The 14,493-nt window shown below is 40.1% G+C and overlaps 1 protein-coding gene across 2 annotated transcripts in view; it reads right to left on the bottom strand.

Moving 5' to 3' along the window:
- LOC143485223 (Fc receptor-like protein 5) overlaps positions 1 to 14,493 on the bottom strand; it is an 83,988-nt gene that overhangs the window by 42,994 nt on the left and 26,501 nt on the right. Inside the window, exons 1-3 of one of the 2 annotated variants that reach the window (XM_076984574.1) lie at positions 4,682 to 4,705; positions 4,207 to 4,356; positions 4,011 to 4,055 (exon numbers count right to left, since the gene is read on the bottom strand). In XM_076984574.1, coding sequence (XP_076840689.1) covers positions 4,011 to 4,055; positions 4,207 to 4,237 — 76 coding nt within the window. In that variant the 5' untranslated portion in view covers positions 4,238 to 4,356; positions 4,682 to 4,705. Of the gene's footprint in view, positions 1 to 4,010; positions 4,056 to 4,206; positions 4,357 to 4,681; positions 4,706 to 14,493 lie in introns of those variants that run through there. The other variant, XM_076984573.1, reaches the window with a different exon arrangement.

Genomic DNA, 14,493 nt, shown 5'->3' with positions numbered 1-14,493 from the left:
GCCAGATCCGCAGTTGGCTCTGATGTGTTATCGGGCTACTCCAATCAGTGCCACAGGGGAAAGCCCAGCCCAGCTGATGATCGGGCGTCAGATTGAAACACCACTTCCAATGCTGAAGAGGAAGCTCAAGCCAACCCCCTTCTGTGATGCTGAAGTCAGGTGGCGAGATCAGAAAGCCAAGAGGGCTTACCGGTTCTTCTATGACAGGCGGCATTCTGCTCGCCCACTTTCAGAACTGCAACCAGGGCAAAAAGTAAGAATGAAACTCGACACTGAGAAAAGTTGGAAAACACCTGCCACAGTCATAAGCAAGTCCCAGGAACCCCGTTCGTATGTCGTCCAGACAGAAGACAACACTATACTTAGATGTAATCGGCGGCATCTTCAGCCTGTCCTGGAGCATCAGGGTGCTTCTCCACTGCAACCATCTAGTGGGGAAGAGGGAATAGCTGCAGAGCCATGTGAGCAGTCCGATTCCCAGGTGCCACCTCCACACCTGACTCCTTCTGCGGACATTCCAACGCTGGCACGGAAGCCAGCTTCTCCTCAGTCAATGACTGTGACATCCAGAGGCAGGGAAGTTAGATTACCTGCCCGCTACAGAGATTGATGATGCAGTAATATCAGTTGTAGGAACAGCAGCTGTTTTTTTTTTTTGGGCAGAATAATCCCAATGCTGCTGTGGACAGAAGGGCAGTCTACCCCAATGTCCTAGTTGTAGGAGTTGAATTAGTGGTGCTCTTTAGCACGTTATGTTGAAATTATACCATTATGGTGCTCTACAAAGGTTATATACTGTTGGGGTTGTTAAAAAAAAAAAAACAGTGGGGGAGGTGTACTGATATCACAGTGTATGTTTAGATGTCAGTGTGAGTCATGGGGTTTGAAGGGGAGTTAACTGTTGTTGGGGGTGTGGCCAGACTGAGCGGGAACGGAGAGCGGGAGTGTAGGCTTGTCAGTTGATTGAGTACGTGAATAAAGAAGGTTATTAAAACTTCCAGTGGGCTGCTGCGTCAAGTTCATTACAGTGATAATAAAGTATTTTGTTGTCACATACAGTGTTTGGTAAAATTGTATCCTAGATCTTTTGGATCCTTTGGATCTATGATCTATTAAAAAGTATTGTATCGGTATCTGTATCGGCGATACTGGCCCTGTATTTACTTGGTATCGGATCGATACCACAATTCCCAGTATCGCCCATCTCTAATACAAAGCTCACACTGAAAAGAATAAACTAAAATTATATAACATAATTCAGTATTTTCTGATTATTTAATATCTGATTTCATTGGTAATTTCGATATCCTATTTCTTAGTTATGCTACTATAAATACCAGAGGTGGGGACTCGAGTCACATGACTTGGACTCGAGTCAGACTCGAGTCATTAATATTAAGACTTTTGACTTGACTTGAAAAAATATTCAGAGACTTAGACTTGACTTGGACTTTTACACCAATAACTTGGGACTTGAATTGGACTTGAACCAGTTTACTTGCCAAGACTTGATTTTTTTTACCCCAAATATTTATAAAGTGCGCCCCATTAATTTCATTTCCGTCCTTCTGACGCAGACCGGCGTTACACCAGATTCTGTGACCGTCGAGTTTTGTGACCACAGGGGGCGCTATTTTACAGTTTCTGTTCAGAGGCACAAACGCTTTACGAATGCTACGTAAACTACGCTGATGCACTTTCTTTACTCGTTTTGTTGGTGTCCACGAGCCAAAATATGACAGATGTTTACATTTACATTTATCGTCTCTTAATTACATAAATGTACTTAAACAAGATTTACCATCCCCTCACCATTGCAGCCAACAAAGAAATCATGAATGGGATGTACAGGTGAGCCTTTTTAACTGGGGTCACCAATTCTGACGGCAGCCATCAGAATATGTGACCCCACTGAATCTCCAGGTAACAATAGTAGCCTACACCGTGACCCCACAATAACAGAAAACAATGAAAAAATAACCCTAACCTTTTATTAGTCTATATTTAAACATTTTATCCAAATGTTTAGAATAACCAATCGAAATGACAGCATCTTGCTTACGATGAAGCTTGCTATTTTCGTGTAAAATGATGTAACAAAACATTCTTGTTTAAGTACATTTATGTAATTAAGAGAAGATAAAATGTAAATGATCTGTCATCTTTTGGCTGGCGGACACCAACAAAACGAGTAAAGAAACGCATCAGCGTAGCATTCGTAAAGCGTTGGTGCCTGTAAAAAAAAAAGACTCGAAAGGACTTGAAATTCCAAGTTTCAGACTTGGGACTTGACTTGACGGTTGCTTGTCTTGACTCGAGACTTGACTTGAGTTGACTGTCTTTGCTTGAGACTTGACTCGGGACTTGAGGATAAAGACTTGGACTTACTTGAGACTTGCAAAACACTGACTTGGTCCCACCTCTGATAAATACTAGCGTTGTTTAGAATCTTGGCGTTCTGTTAATTTAGAGATGTTATTGTTTTGTCATCCTCGTTTAAAGTCTGGTCATACCTGTGTTCCTTAGTATTTTCCATTATTCTTAAGTTTGTTTAAGTATCAGTATTGTGGGTGTTGTTTTGGTAATTTGTCTTGCTTTTAATTTCAGTAGATAGATTTTTTAAAACTGAGTTAGTCGATTTGTCATTCTCTGTGTCTCTGTTAAATAGTCTATTGATTAACATGCCCCATGTGTGTATGTGATTCCTTATAATAATAATAATAATAATAATAATAATAATAATATGTTTATTTTATATAGCGCCTTTCACAAACCCTTAGGATTGTTTTACTGTTTAGTGTCGTTAGTGTTTTGGTTAATCATGCCCTGTCGATCTTTGTCGACTGTCCATTGGGTTATTCGTCGCTCTCTGCTACTACGGAGAGTTTAACCCCGTGTCTGACGAATAAACGTGTATTCCCTCCACAAATATGTTCATCCTCCGGTCTTTGTGAGTTCCAGACGTTACACTGTGTGACTTAAGGGTACAATAACCCAAGAATACCTAAAATGTTATCTTAACAAAATACTAATTCTTGATAATTAACAATATACTAATTTTTCTAATACTAGAACAAAATTATCAGTTAAGAAGTTTTAGGACTGCTTCAGCATCCTTTGATGCAGAACAATTTTTTCAATGTGTTGATACATATTTTGTGGATGAGGTCTTACTGTAAACACTGAAAAAAACACAGAAAAAATTATGTGCTTACTGCTCATGTCTTTGGTCATTAACCTCAGTTTCACATTTGTCTATAGTCTATCTTTAACCTCAGTTTTACTATGTATATTTTCCACAGTGGTGTAGAAAGGAAAACTTTTGCTATTCTATTCGGTATCTACCTGAGGAAACCTTTTTCTAAGCAAGTCGGTGATCCAGTCTAAGGACGTATTTGAATTTTCATACTTCATTGTCACAGCTGAATGCTGAATAACTTCTAATGTTCTAACGTCTTTTTCGTGTATGAAATTTTACTTGATTCATGTATGAGCTACTGTGATCATGTTGATGTTGTTGCTAAAATCAATTATCTTTAAGACTTACAATTCATCTGACTGGGGCAGTCATGGCCTGGTGGTAGGGAACTGGTCTTGTGACCGGAGGGTCGTGGGTTCGATTCCCAGACCTGAGGCCATGACTGAGGTGCCCTTGAGCAACGCACCTAACCCCAACTGCTCCCCGGGCTAGGGCTGCCCACCGCTCTGGGCACGTGTGCACCACAGCCCTCTAGTAATCACTGGTGTGTGGGTGTGTGTGTGTTAACTGCAAAGATGGGTTAAAAGCGGAGGACAAATTTCGATTGCGGTGTAAAAAATCACAATTGACAAAATATGGCACATTTATCTGATACTTTCTACAATAGGAGGTGCAAAAATGCACTTCACAAATATTTAGTGGAAATGCAGAAACATTTTACTTTGCATGACATTAGGAATTTAAATTGAACTATGAATTTGAAATTGAATTAAATGTTATTTCACAAACTAAGGAAAATTGTTGAGCTCACCATCAGTCTCTTCTTGAGACAGGTTTAACAGCACACTGATAGCTCCTGTTTAACAAGAAAAGGGAAATATTTTACCACAAAAGTACTTCAATCTGCTGCAGAACTTGGCAACACAGAACATGAGCAAACTGTTATAGGCATCACTAATTAAGCACAGCTGTTAGGTATAACAAAACTTTAATCAAAACCTTCTTACCTATTAAAAAGCTGAATTTGACCAGCGCCATTCTTCCTGTCCAGAGTGTAAATGGTTTATGTTAAATGGAGCGTTCAACAGTCATGTTCCTTTCTAGTCTGTACAGGGGAAGTGAACTTCCTATCACAGCATGTAGCTTTGTACCTAGACCTGACAGGAAATGATTTCATTCAAAAAGCAAAAAGCACAATTTATTTAGTTATCTTACAATTACTATCACAACTAATAAAACATTATGAAGTAGTGAAAAACATTATCTTTACAAAATGGTGCATCATTGGAAAAAGGTCCAAAATAATCAGTTACTCAAAACTTGCATGTGATATCCTGTTCGTGTGAAGGCAATGACGGTAATAAGAATCAACCAACACTGCTTAGCAGGGTTTCAGTTTTCTCCAAACATTAAACATAAAGACTGTCAATTATATAGCACCTATCCCCATCATTTCTTGGTACAGTTACTATTTTAACACACTTTTTTCTATTTTTCTCCCAATGTGATACATGTCTTGTCTGTTTTGTTGAAACAATGCCTAAGCCACCGTTTCTGCTCAACTCAACGTCTGTGGTAAACCAACATCCTGCATTTTGTGACCCACAAACAGAAATGTCATAAATGCATAAAAGCTGCTGCTTTTCACAGTACGTGGCATAGGAGAGACAGAATTCAACTATCAGACTGTACCCTAAATACCTACATGTTATTACATAGTGATCATTTAAACAAAGTGTCCTCAAATTGGGCTTAGCTATTATATCTATTATATATGTACATACTAGCCTACTACAATTTAAATATATAAAATTGAAGTAAATCAAATTGGACATCACACATATATGGTATTAGTGTTGTACTTGGATGCTCCAAGTGATCAGTGCTTTATATTCTGTGTAATTTGTGTTAACCTTTACTGGAGTTTCCCCCCCCCCCCCATCAATGATTCACTGCCCCTCACAGAAGTGTCTTAAAGGCTTATACGTTTACTAGGTTTTAACATACTGCTTGTTTAAAAGTTTTAAAAGACTTTAATTTGCAATGGAAAAATATGGCAAAGCTGTGTTTTAGATGTTAGCATATTAGTTTTGTGGTTTTATCTTTTTCTACCCTAATACAGCATGCCAATCATAAATCTAGCCAATCACAAATCATATATCTAACAGAAAAAGATTTTAAAATACTTGTCCAAGGGAAGAAATAAAGATGATATGTGTCAAAAGTCTACACGCATGTTCTATATACAGAATGCAAGAGAAAAAAGGTGTTAACCAATAAGGAGGTCACTTCCGTAGTAACCAGACTAGTTAAATTTCTGGTGCAGAAAAAAAAGAAAAACCTTTGGCATTGCACAATACATAGTGCAGTAAATGAGTAATGCAATACAGTATGCAATAAAGCAATTAAGATCAGTGTACACAACATAGACTGTAACTGATGAGTGCATTTTTATTTTAATAAAAGTTTAATTTAAAATTTGTTCTGACAGGTCCACACAAGAGTGAGGAAATATTTGTTAACAGGAAAAATGCAATATGATGACAATTACTAACTTTGGTCCAGTTGTACTAATGATTACCTTATGCTTACAACTTCAACAATCGATTTTCAGTTTGATTGTAATGTGGCGAGGCACATGCAGGATGTAGAGATGAAAGTCTTTTTAACATAGATGTTTATTTTAACAAGACAGCAATAAAACTTAGTGCTAGCAGACACATGACACTCAAGCAGGAATGAGCATGAGCATGACGAGCAATGAACATAACACGAACCCACAATTAAATACACACTTAAATACACAAATGCTAACAAGACACAAGTGTAACAAGGATAACAAGAGAGAGGTGAAATGAGTTACACACACACACACACACTAGCACGCAGGCTAACAAACAAAAAGACAAATGTACACGTATACTACACATAAGACATCCAGGGAGGAGTGAGAGGTGGACTGTGATATTGCTAACATGTTAGAGAGATGGTTATTAGGTATTATAGATGCAGATGAACCGTGCTGTGTTCTGGATTAATTAACACAGCTAAAATTAATAATGTAATTCAGGCTGTATATTGGTCAGTAATGTAAGTCATACTCATATTACTACGCGCTCAGTGAAGTGTTAAGTTGGTGTTCTAAATGTAATACTTGTGGTCATCTAGAGTCAGAGAGGACATTCAGTAGTGGATAATGCATGGTTTATTCTCAGCATCATTAAAAGATAATCTGAAATGTGTTAGACAACCACAAAATATAGGAACATCTAGTCTCGTCAGCATACAGTGCTGCACTGCAGGATTTGCATTGCACATCTTGTTAGAGTGAGAAACCCAAAGTATATCAGAATCTATTAACAATCTGTGAGAACATGCTCATCATACAGAGGGAATGATAATGGGTACATCCCCAAAATCAAAACTTTTTTTTTTTTTTTTTTTTACATTTTCTTCTGTATTTGAGGTTCTCAAATTGAACCAAACCAACTTGAGATAACTAATGTTAAAGTGTACTAGTACAAATGGCTCAAAAATGTCTCAAAGGGCTGAAAATGACCTCTGCACAAAGGGATTCATAAACACAACTGCAGAGTACCAGCATCCATTTTACAAGAACCTTAGAACAAAATAATACAAAAAAATCTACTGTACAAAACTACACCATCTACTGGCGACACAAAAAATCACAATCTGACAGCAGGCCAACAGCTTCTATGGGCTACAAGCAGGGGCGCAGATGGCACTGGGGACGGGCGGGACATGTCCCCACCAGATTTATATTGACCCCATCCGAAATCTAGCATCTAGATTTCGTGTCCCCCCCAGATTAATATTGAGGTCAGCAACAGGCGGACCGCGGTCAACAAGTTACGTTCGCCGCCACCCCCACACACGCACAACACATTAGATTACGTTCGACAGGTCGGAGCTATCTGCCAAATTTGGCGCGCGGAAAAATATAGTTGATTACCCCTGATTTACAAGCATAAACGTATAAATTGTACAGCTTGGTCCCCCTCACTTCAGAATTTCCATCTGCGCCCCTGGCTACAAGGGCAGGTACTTAGTGTCATCTCCCCTTACACTTGAGGAACAGCAGGAACCTGGCTCTCTTAAAACAAAATGTAATGGAATCTGAATGCAAATGGTACCAAAATATGACTTTAGATTACTTCAGAGAGAGCTTTGTACCAAGGGAATCAAGTCAAGTCAAATTTATTTGTAAATGTGACAACAAAAATTTCCCTAGATTGTGAAGAAGAAACCTTGAGAGGAACCAAGACTCAAAGACTCAATCTTCCTCTGGTCAGCAGTAAACATCACTGGTCAATCTAAGGGAGTTCACATTAAAGGACGACGTTTGCCTGTAGAACCCATATTGTTTTGAAAATTGTGTGTTTTTTTTATTTTATTTTGAACACACATTTCCAGTATTTATATCTGAAAGAGACTCAGAAATAATTATACATGCTAAAACAAATCTAATGGCGGACTAAGACCTTTGCACAATAGGCCTACTGCATATCTAACAAACAATTTGTGATGTGGGGACAGGGGCGGCCGAAGGCGATGCTTGCAACAAATGATCTTTATTCTCCATAATCAAATAAAGGGATATCAAAAGAATAACTGCAAAGCAGTCAGCTTGGCAAACTTCCAATTAATCTGCAGTCAGGCAGCGGAGGCGGAGAGAGGTCCACCGTCTAGCTTCCAGCGAGGCAATGTGCAGCACTGGACCGAACAACCTGCGGGAATAAAAAGGGTGCACAACCTAATGGGGAACAGGTGCTAGTACTCAGGTGATCGGGACGGAAGGAGTGGTTTGGTGCTCGGGGGCGTGTGTTGAGAAGCCGTGTGAGCATTGTGTGTGTATTGTTCCATTTCACTACAAGAGAAAAAGAAGAAATAAATCAAGACGTCTAGGGAAGGTACAGTTCCTCTACAGTTAAATGTGTTACATTTTAGTTCTATAACAACGCTAGAAATAATAGGGGATGCCAGACTGGGGACAGATGAAGACATGGGAAAGGGTCGGGATGGGACAGGACCAAGGAACTGACAGAGTGGGACTGGGAAAGACATCGTGCACAGGGACAAAATGGGTGACTATTTGGGGGACAGAAACTGGGACTGGGACATGGAACACTATACCATGGGGCCATGGGGCAGTCATGGCCTAGTGCAGTGGTTCCCAAACTTTTTCTGCCGTGCCCCCTTTTAGTAGATGAGAATATTTTTAGGTTCACAACTTTGGTCAAACATGAAAAAAATAAACTGCAAGAAACCTTTGAAATGGTTCAAGAATTCTAAATATAATTTAAAATAAATAAGGAGATGAAATAAGAGAAACAGCAATACCTATGCGGCTAGTTCGCTAGTGCAGACATCACGCAGAGCACAAAGCATGTAACGGCCAGAAATATGTGTACTGTCTCTTTAAGGGAGCGAGTTGAGTGCGCGTATGGAATATTGTTGTTTTTATAGCTTTCTGCCGTAGACCGACTCAGACCACTAGCTCTTTATTTTATTTCTGTAAGTAACGCATTCAATGAGCTTTGGACAACTCACCAATTCATGTATGAACAGTCAAGTAGTGCTGAAGCCCAGGTTTATTTTGATCAACCAGCAAATAAACGGACTAAGCGCGAGTACGAGTCAGTGATTCACCTCTCCTCTGTGTGCTTCGTGTTTCACTCGCCTGTTAACTGTCCAAGTTCACTTCTATCCAGGACAGAGTGGATATTTAAGGTTGAACTAACTCCGAAAAGCGTTACAAGCATAGAATTAGACTGAATAGATGTTTTTATGGATCGGTCACATTGTCACCGATACCCGATCTAGAATTTTTTCAGATATTAATATTGGAATCAGTGCATCCCTAATATTGACACATGTGCACGTGTACTTTCAAGCTCCGCACTTTAGGAACCACTGGCCTAGTGGTAGGGAACTGGTCTTGTGACCGGAAGGTCGTGGGTTCGATTCCCAGACCTGAGGCCATGACTGAGGTGCCCTTAAGCAAGGCAACTAACCCCAACGGTGTTAGTTGCAGTGTAAAAAATCACAATTGACAAAAATATGGCACATTTATACCAGACATGGACACGGTATGTGGCCACTGACGGATTCACGAACTGAGACAGGAAGCAACAGAAAACCGGGAACAGAACAGGACAACAATGAGAATATAGGGACAGACCAGGCAGGCCTCTGGAATGTGGGCAGGCTGGGCAGCTTCTGGGGCAGGTCAAGAGGTGCTGCAGCTTTGGAGACGCCAAGAGGCACTGCAGCCATGGAGGTACCGGGAGGCGCTGGGGATCCCACAGCCAAGGCGGCGCTGCAGCCATAGGGGAGGCACTGGAGACATCGCAGTCAAGGAGGCGCTGGGGACACCACAGCCGAGGAGACACTGCAGCCAAGAGGGAGGTGCTGGGAGGCACTGGGGACACCACAGCCGAGGAGACACTGCAGCCAAGAGGGAGGTGCTGGGGACACCACAGCCAAGGAGGCGCTGCAGCAGACACTGAGAGGCTCTGTTCCTCAGACTTCTAGCCCTCCCCACATGGCTGATGGGGTCGACTAAACAGGCCCTGAGGATCCAGCGCTCGGGTCCTTAGCCCCTCCCTCCCCTTCCCCCCTGAGAATTTCTTAGGCACCTCATACATTGAAAGTACAGGTGGCACTGCTGAACAAAGTTGTCTGCAGTGTGAGTCTCACTATTATGCTCCTCTGGGCAGGGGTTCAGGGAGGGCAGCGCTATGGGTTTACTTGTGGAGTCGTGAGCAAGGGACGCCTGTGTAGGGGTTTCACCTACTAATCCTTTAAAGTAGATATAATTTGTTTTACCTTAATTAATAATCAGTCTCATTAATTTAGAATCAGTCTCATATTCTAATTATACCAGAACCATAACATTTAGTTATCAACTAAGGGTAATTAATGGTTTGGTATCTGAAGGATTTAACTATGAATTCTTTGGAGGTTTTGGCAACAACCACTTTTGAATGACATCAACACAGACAATTTGGTGAAAATAAATGATACATTTATTTAAAACCAACATTTATTTAAAACCAACTATTCTAAAACAAACGGCATCAACAAGGATCAGTATATTTACAGTGAAGACTGGGTACTTAGTGTGTGTGTGTGTGTGTAAAAAGGGGAGGAGTGTAATGTGTGCACGCACTTGTGCGCGTGTGAGGAGGCGGAGCTGTAATCTCAGTTCTCCTATAGAGAACAAAGCAACTAAAATGGCGCCGACTTTAAACCGTAGAGCAGCGCGACTGTGTTAATGAGCTCAGTTGGTTTATTGCAACGTGGTCAGAACAAAGAGTAATGGATCTGGCTTAATAACTAAAAATTAATGTAGTGTGTCTGAGAATGGGGAAGACTACAAGTTGTCCATTAATCAGATAAATAAAAGATGGTGGCATGCACAGCAAAGAGAGCTTTGTATATACAAATCTTGAAGATTATGAAAATAAAGTTAAACACATTCAGAATGTATTAACAGTATTAACAGAAAGCTTGGTTAACTCTACAGTTCAAATAACTTTGCCCTTTTATAAACTATGCCCAGCGGTTAGAGTCTCACGTGTTGAGGACTTGGGGTAGTGTCGTCGTCCTCCCTGAATTAGGAGGGAATTTCCACCGCAGGCTCCTCGTTGATAAAGCGATGTCGTCCAGGTGTGCTGGGAATCGTCCTTCTGGATATGAAGTCCAGGAATGAGAGTCTCGTTCACGGTTTAACTACAGGGAATTGATCGCCTTTGTTTCAGTCCGTGTGGCCGCGTTAACAAGCTTGATTGAAGTTGTTCGGTGAATCTGTTGTCGCGGTAACCAGGGTTCCCACACCTCGGTTAACATCAAATTCAAGGACCTTTCAATGACTTTCCAGGACCAACTTCCTCAAATTCAAGGACTGCACCTGGCACCATTTACCTACTGTTACCCCTGAATATGTTGTCAAAAAACAATGTTAATTCAATGCAAATTCAAAAGACCGAATGCCATTTCAAGCCATGCATCCTGAAATGTTCTGTGCATGACGTTAAGCACTGATTAAACGAAAACTTAATTCACACACAACATGTCTGGCAATTTAGCAGTGTACCTGTGAGAAGGTGACATTCACGTAAAGCGGCTACACATACGTTAACTACATACAGGAAACACTAGCTTTTGGTGCTGAACAAACAAACAAATTTCTCTACAGGAGAATGACCAAACTTTTGCAAAGTAAGTCGGCATAGGCCCTGTAGAATCAATATCATTTTAAATGAACTTGTGCTGGCACGTTGACAGTAGACAAATAATAATAATACACATATGCATATACACATACAGTACATACATAAAACAGAGGAGCAAAGCCATATAATGAGATTAGATTAGAGAAATCTGGTGTGAGATGATTCTTGCATTTTCCAAGTTTTTTTATCTACTTAATGATTCTTAATTAATTCAATCATAAAGAGAAAAGAAGGCTTTTAACCACTCCACTTACTGTAGTGAATGTGGTATTTTGCTAAAAGTACAACTACATTTATGGCATCAGAGAAATCTGAACTTAAAATGTAAAATCCGAAGTAAAATGGTATCAATGAATCCACATCAAGTTTAAATCTTCTTTCAAGAAACATGGCTACAGGATATATCTTATTTATTATTTTGAAATGAGTCCCTTTTACTTTAGAAGATATGGGCCATTTGACAAGCCATTGTGGTTTTATAATTTGTATTAGTATGTTTCTCATTCATTCAACTCTGAATATAAAATGACATTTTTGATTAATTGAATTAATGCTAAAGGAATCACTTTGCAGACTTTCTTAAAATCTTTATAATAACTATCATATCAGATCATATTTTTCAACAAAGGATGAGAAATTTTAAACATTATGACAATCTTTTTCATAGCAATCTTTTGTAAGTATTGACTTCCTACCAACTTTGCCCTATTATTCCTTGACTGCGGTCTTCATCCATATGAAATTTCAAACCCCCCAAAATATTCAAGGACCTTCAAGGACGGCTGTCTTTTATGCCTGTTTTCAAAAACTTTCCAGGGCCTTGAACTTATTTTTTCAGATTCACAAACTTTCAAAGATTTCAAGGACCCGTGGGAACCCTGGGTAACGTTGATCGGTTGATGGTTAGATTACACCGTAACTCGGGCTCGTTAATGAAGTAATACGACTTTCAGCTGTTTGCTGTTAGTCGTACCAAAGTTTGCGTGCTCTCAAATAAAACCGGAGAGAGAGAAATGGCGGAGCCTCTCTTTAATAGGTCTAACCTATGTGTCGGTCAAACCAGAGAGAGAGAGATGAATGGCTGTTCAGGGTATTTAAACACCTGAACTGTAGACACACCCTTACTTCCGTCAAAGCAAGCTTGTTCAATGTGTTGCCAGTGGTACTGCCACCTGCTGGTTTAGCATGGTACCTACACCTGAAAGGAGTTCAACTGTTCTCTAAAACTCTCGTTGTACCTGGTAAAAGGCAGGCTATTTACCTTGCTATTTTCCTGCTGTGAGATGTTACGAGGGCTGGTAATGCTGTAACAATTTGGAGAGAGGCGGATATTGAGGGTGGAACTATAACCACGACACAAGACAGGAGAGGGGTGGAGCTATCAGTAACATTTGCGTGCCCATCTCGGTTTGCCAATATATAATAAACATTTAACTGTGCAAACTTTTAACTGTGCAATACTTATCATACTTACATATCTGCCTTAACAAAATAATCTTAACTTGCCATATAGCTTATATAGACTTTAAAATAATGTACTGTATGTGTTATTGTGTATGTTGTGTGCATTCCAGACCCATTCCGGTTACTTCAGATTCCATTCCAGACCTTGTTCCTTTCTGTTCATTCCACTACAGACTCCATCTCGTTCGTATGCCATGCAAGTCTTTAAAAGGCCCTTCCTGCAAAAAGCTTGGGAGACATCTTATACTCCTTTGTGGTACGCAGCCTGTTTTGTTACCTGGTTTGACTACGTTTTCTGGATCACCCATTTGCACTGCCTCAATACCTAGTCAGGGCCATGACAACATGTCTAATGTTTGTAGAGTTACAACCAAGATATAAAAGTAAACAAATGAATGAAACACACACACACACACACATAATATAAAGTAATATTATTTATGTACTGCTTTAATATGTCTCAAATGTTCAGCATGGTGGTCAAGACCCATTGTGCTGCAAAAAAAAGCGTGCAGCAAATACAAAAAGCAAATTCAGTAATACCACAACACAGACACTACATTTCAGGACCATGATGCTAAAATTCAGAAACACTACAAATCTAGTCACAACACAATGGAAGTGTTTCTGGACAAACTATTATAAGCAGAAGCTACCAAGTGAAAAGTAAGTGATGACTATGATTTCATTATACTTTTTCCATTTACGTAATATCGCCAAGCTGAGACACTTACTTTCATTAGCTGATGCAGAGAAGCTAGTCCATGCTTTTGTCTCATCGAGATTGGACTACTGTAATAGTCTTCTAATTGGATGCTCTAAACAGTCCATAAAGAAGCTACAACTTGTACAAAATGCCGCAGCTACAGTCCTAACCAAGGCGAGGAAATTCGATCATATTAGTCCAACTCTCGCCGCACTACACTGGCTGCCAATTAAATATCGCATTGAATATAAAGTTCTCCTGTTAAACTATAAGGCGTTAAATGGTCTTGCCCCACAATATCTGAGTGAACTCATTGATTACTACAACCCATCTCGCCCTTTGCGCTCCCAAAATGCTGGATTTCTCCTAGTTCCAAAAATTAGTAAAACTACAGCCGGAGGCAGAGCTTTCTCTTTTAAAGCCCCTCAATTATGGAATAGCCTTCCAGCTCCAATCCGAGATTCTGACACAGTTCCAATCTTTAAATCTAGACTTAAGACTCACCTGTTTAATCAAGCCTTCAGCTAAAATTCCCCTTGTAAGGTGTAGGGGCTTGGGGGCCCCCAGAAATTGAGATTTCTGGTGATCTGAGATGTTGATGCTGTCATCCAGCTGTGTCTTGGCATCACTCTATTTGTGACTATGACTTGACTGGAAAGCAATGTTTCAGTAAGCCCTCATGCCTGTGGTCACCTCTGAACCCCTCCCTTTAATTATGCTGCTATAGATTAGTCTGCCGGAGCCACATGCTCATCACTGGCACGTGAGCTGTGTACATTTAAATCAATGGTGGTTTAAATTCATGTCCACTCAGTCTGTATTGTCTATCTTCTTGCATGGCTCTACCCAAGACGATTGGATACAGG

This window comes from Brachyhypopomus gauderio, chromosome 21 (assembly GCF_052324685.1).
Source record: "Brachyhypopomus gauderio isolate BG-103 chromosome 21, BGAUD_0.2, whole genome shotgun sequence".
Taxonomy (NCBI): domain Eukaryota; kingdom Metazoa; phylum Chordata; class Actinopteri; order Gymnotiformes; family Hypopomidae; genus Brachyhypopomus; species Brachyhypopomus gauderio.
Note: the sequence above shows the minus strand (reverse complement) of the source record. Positions and strands in the feature narration are given on the sequence as shown.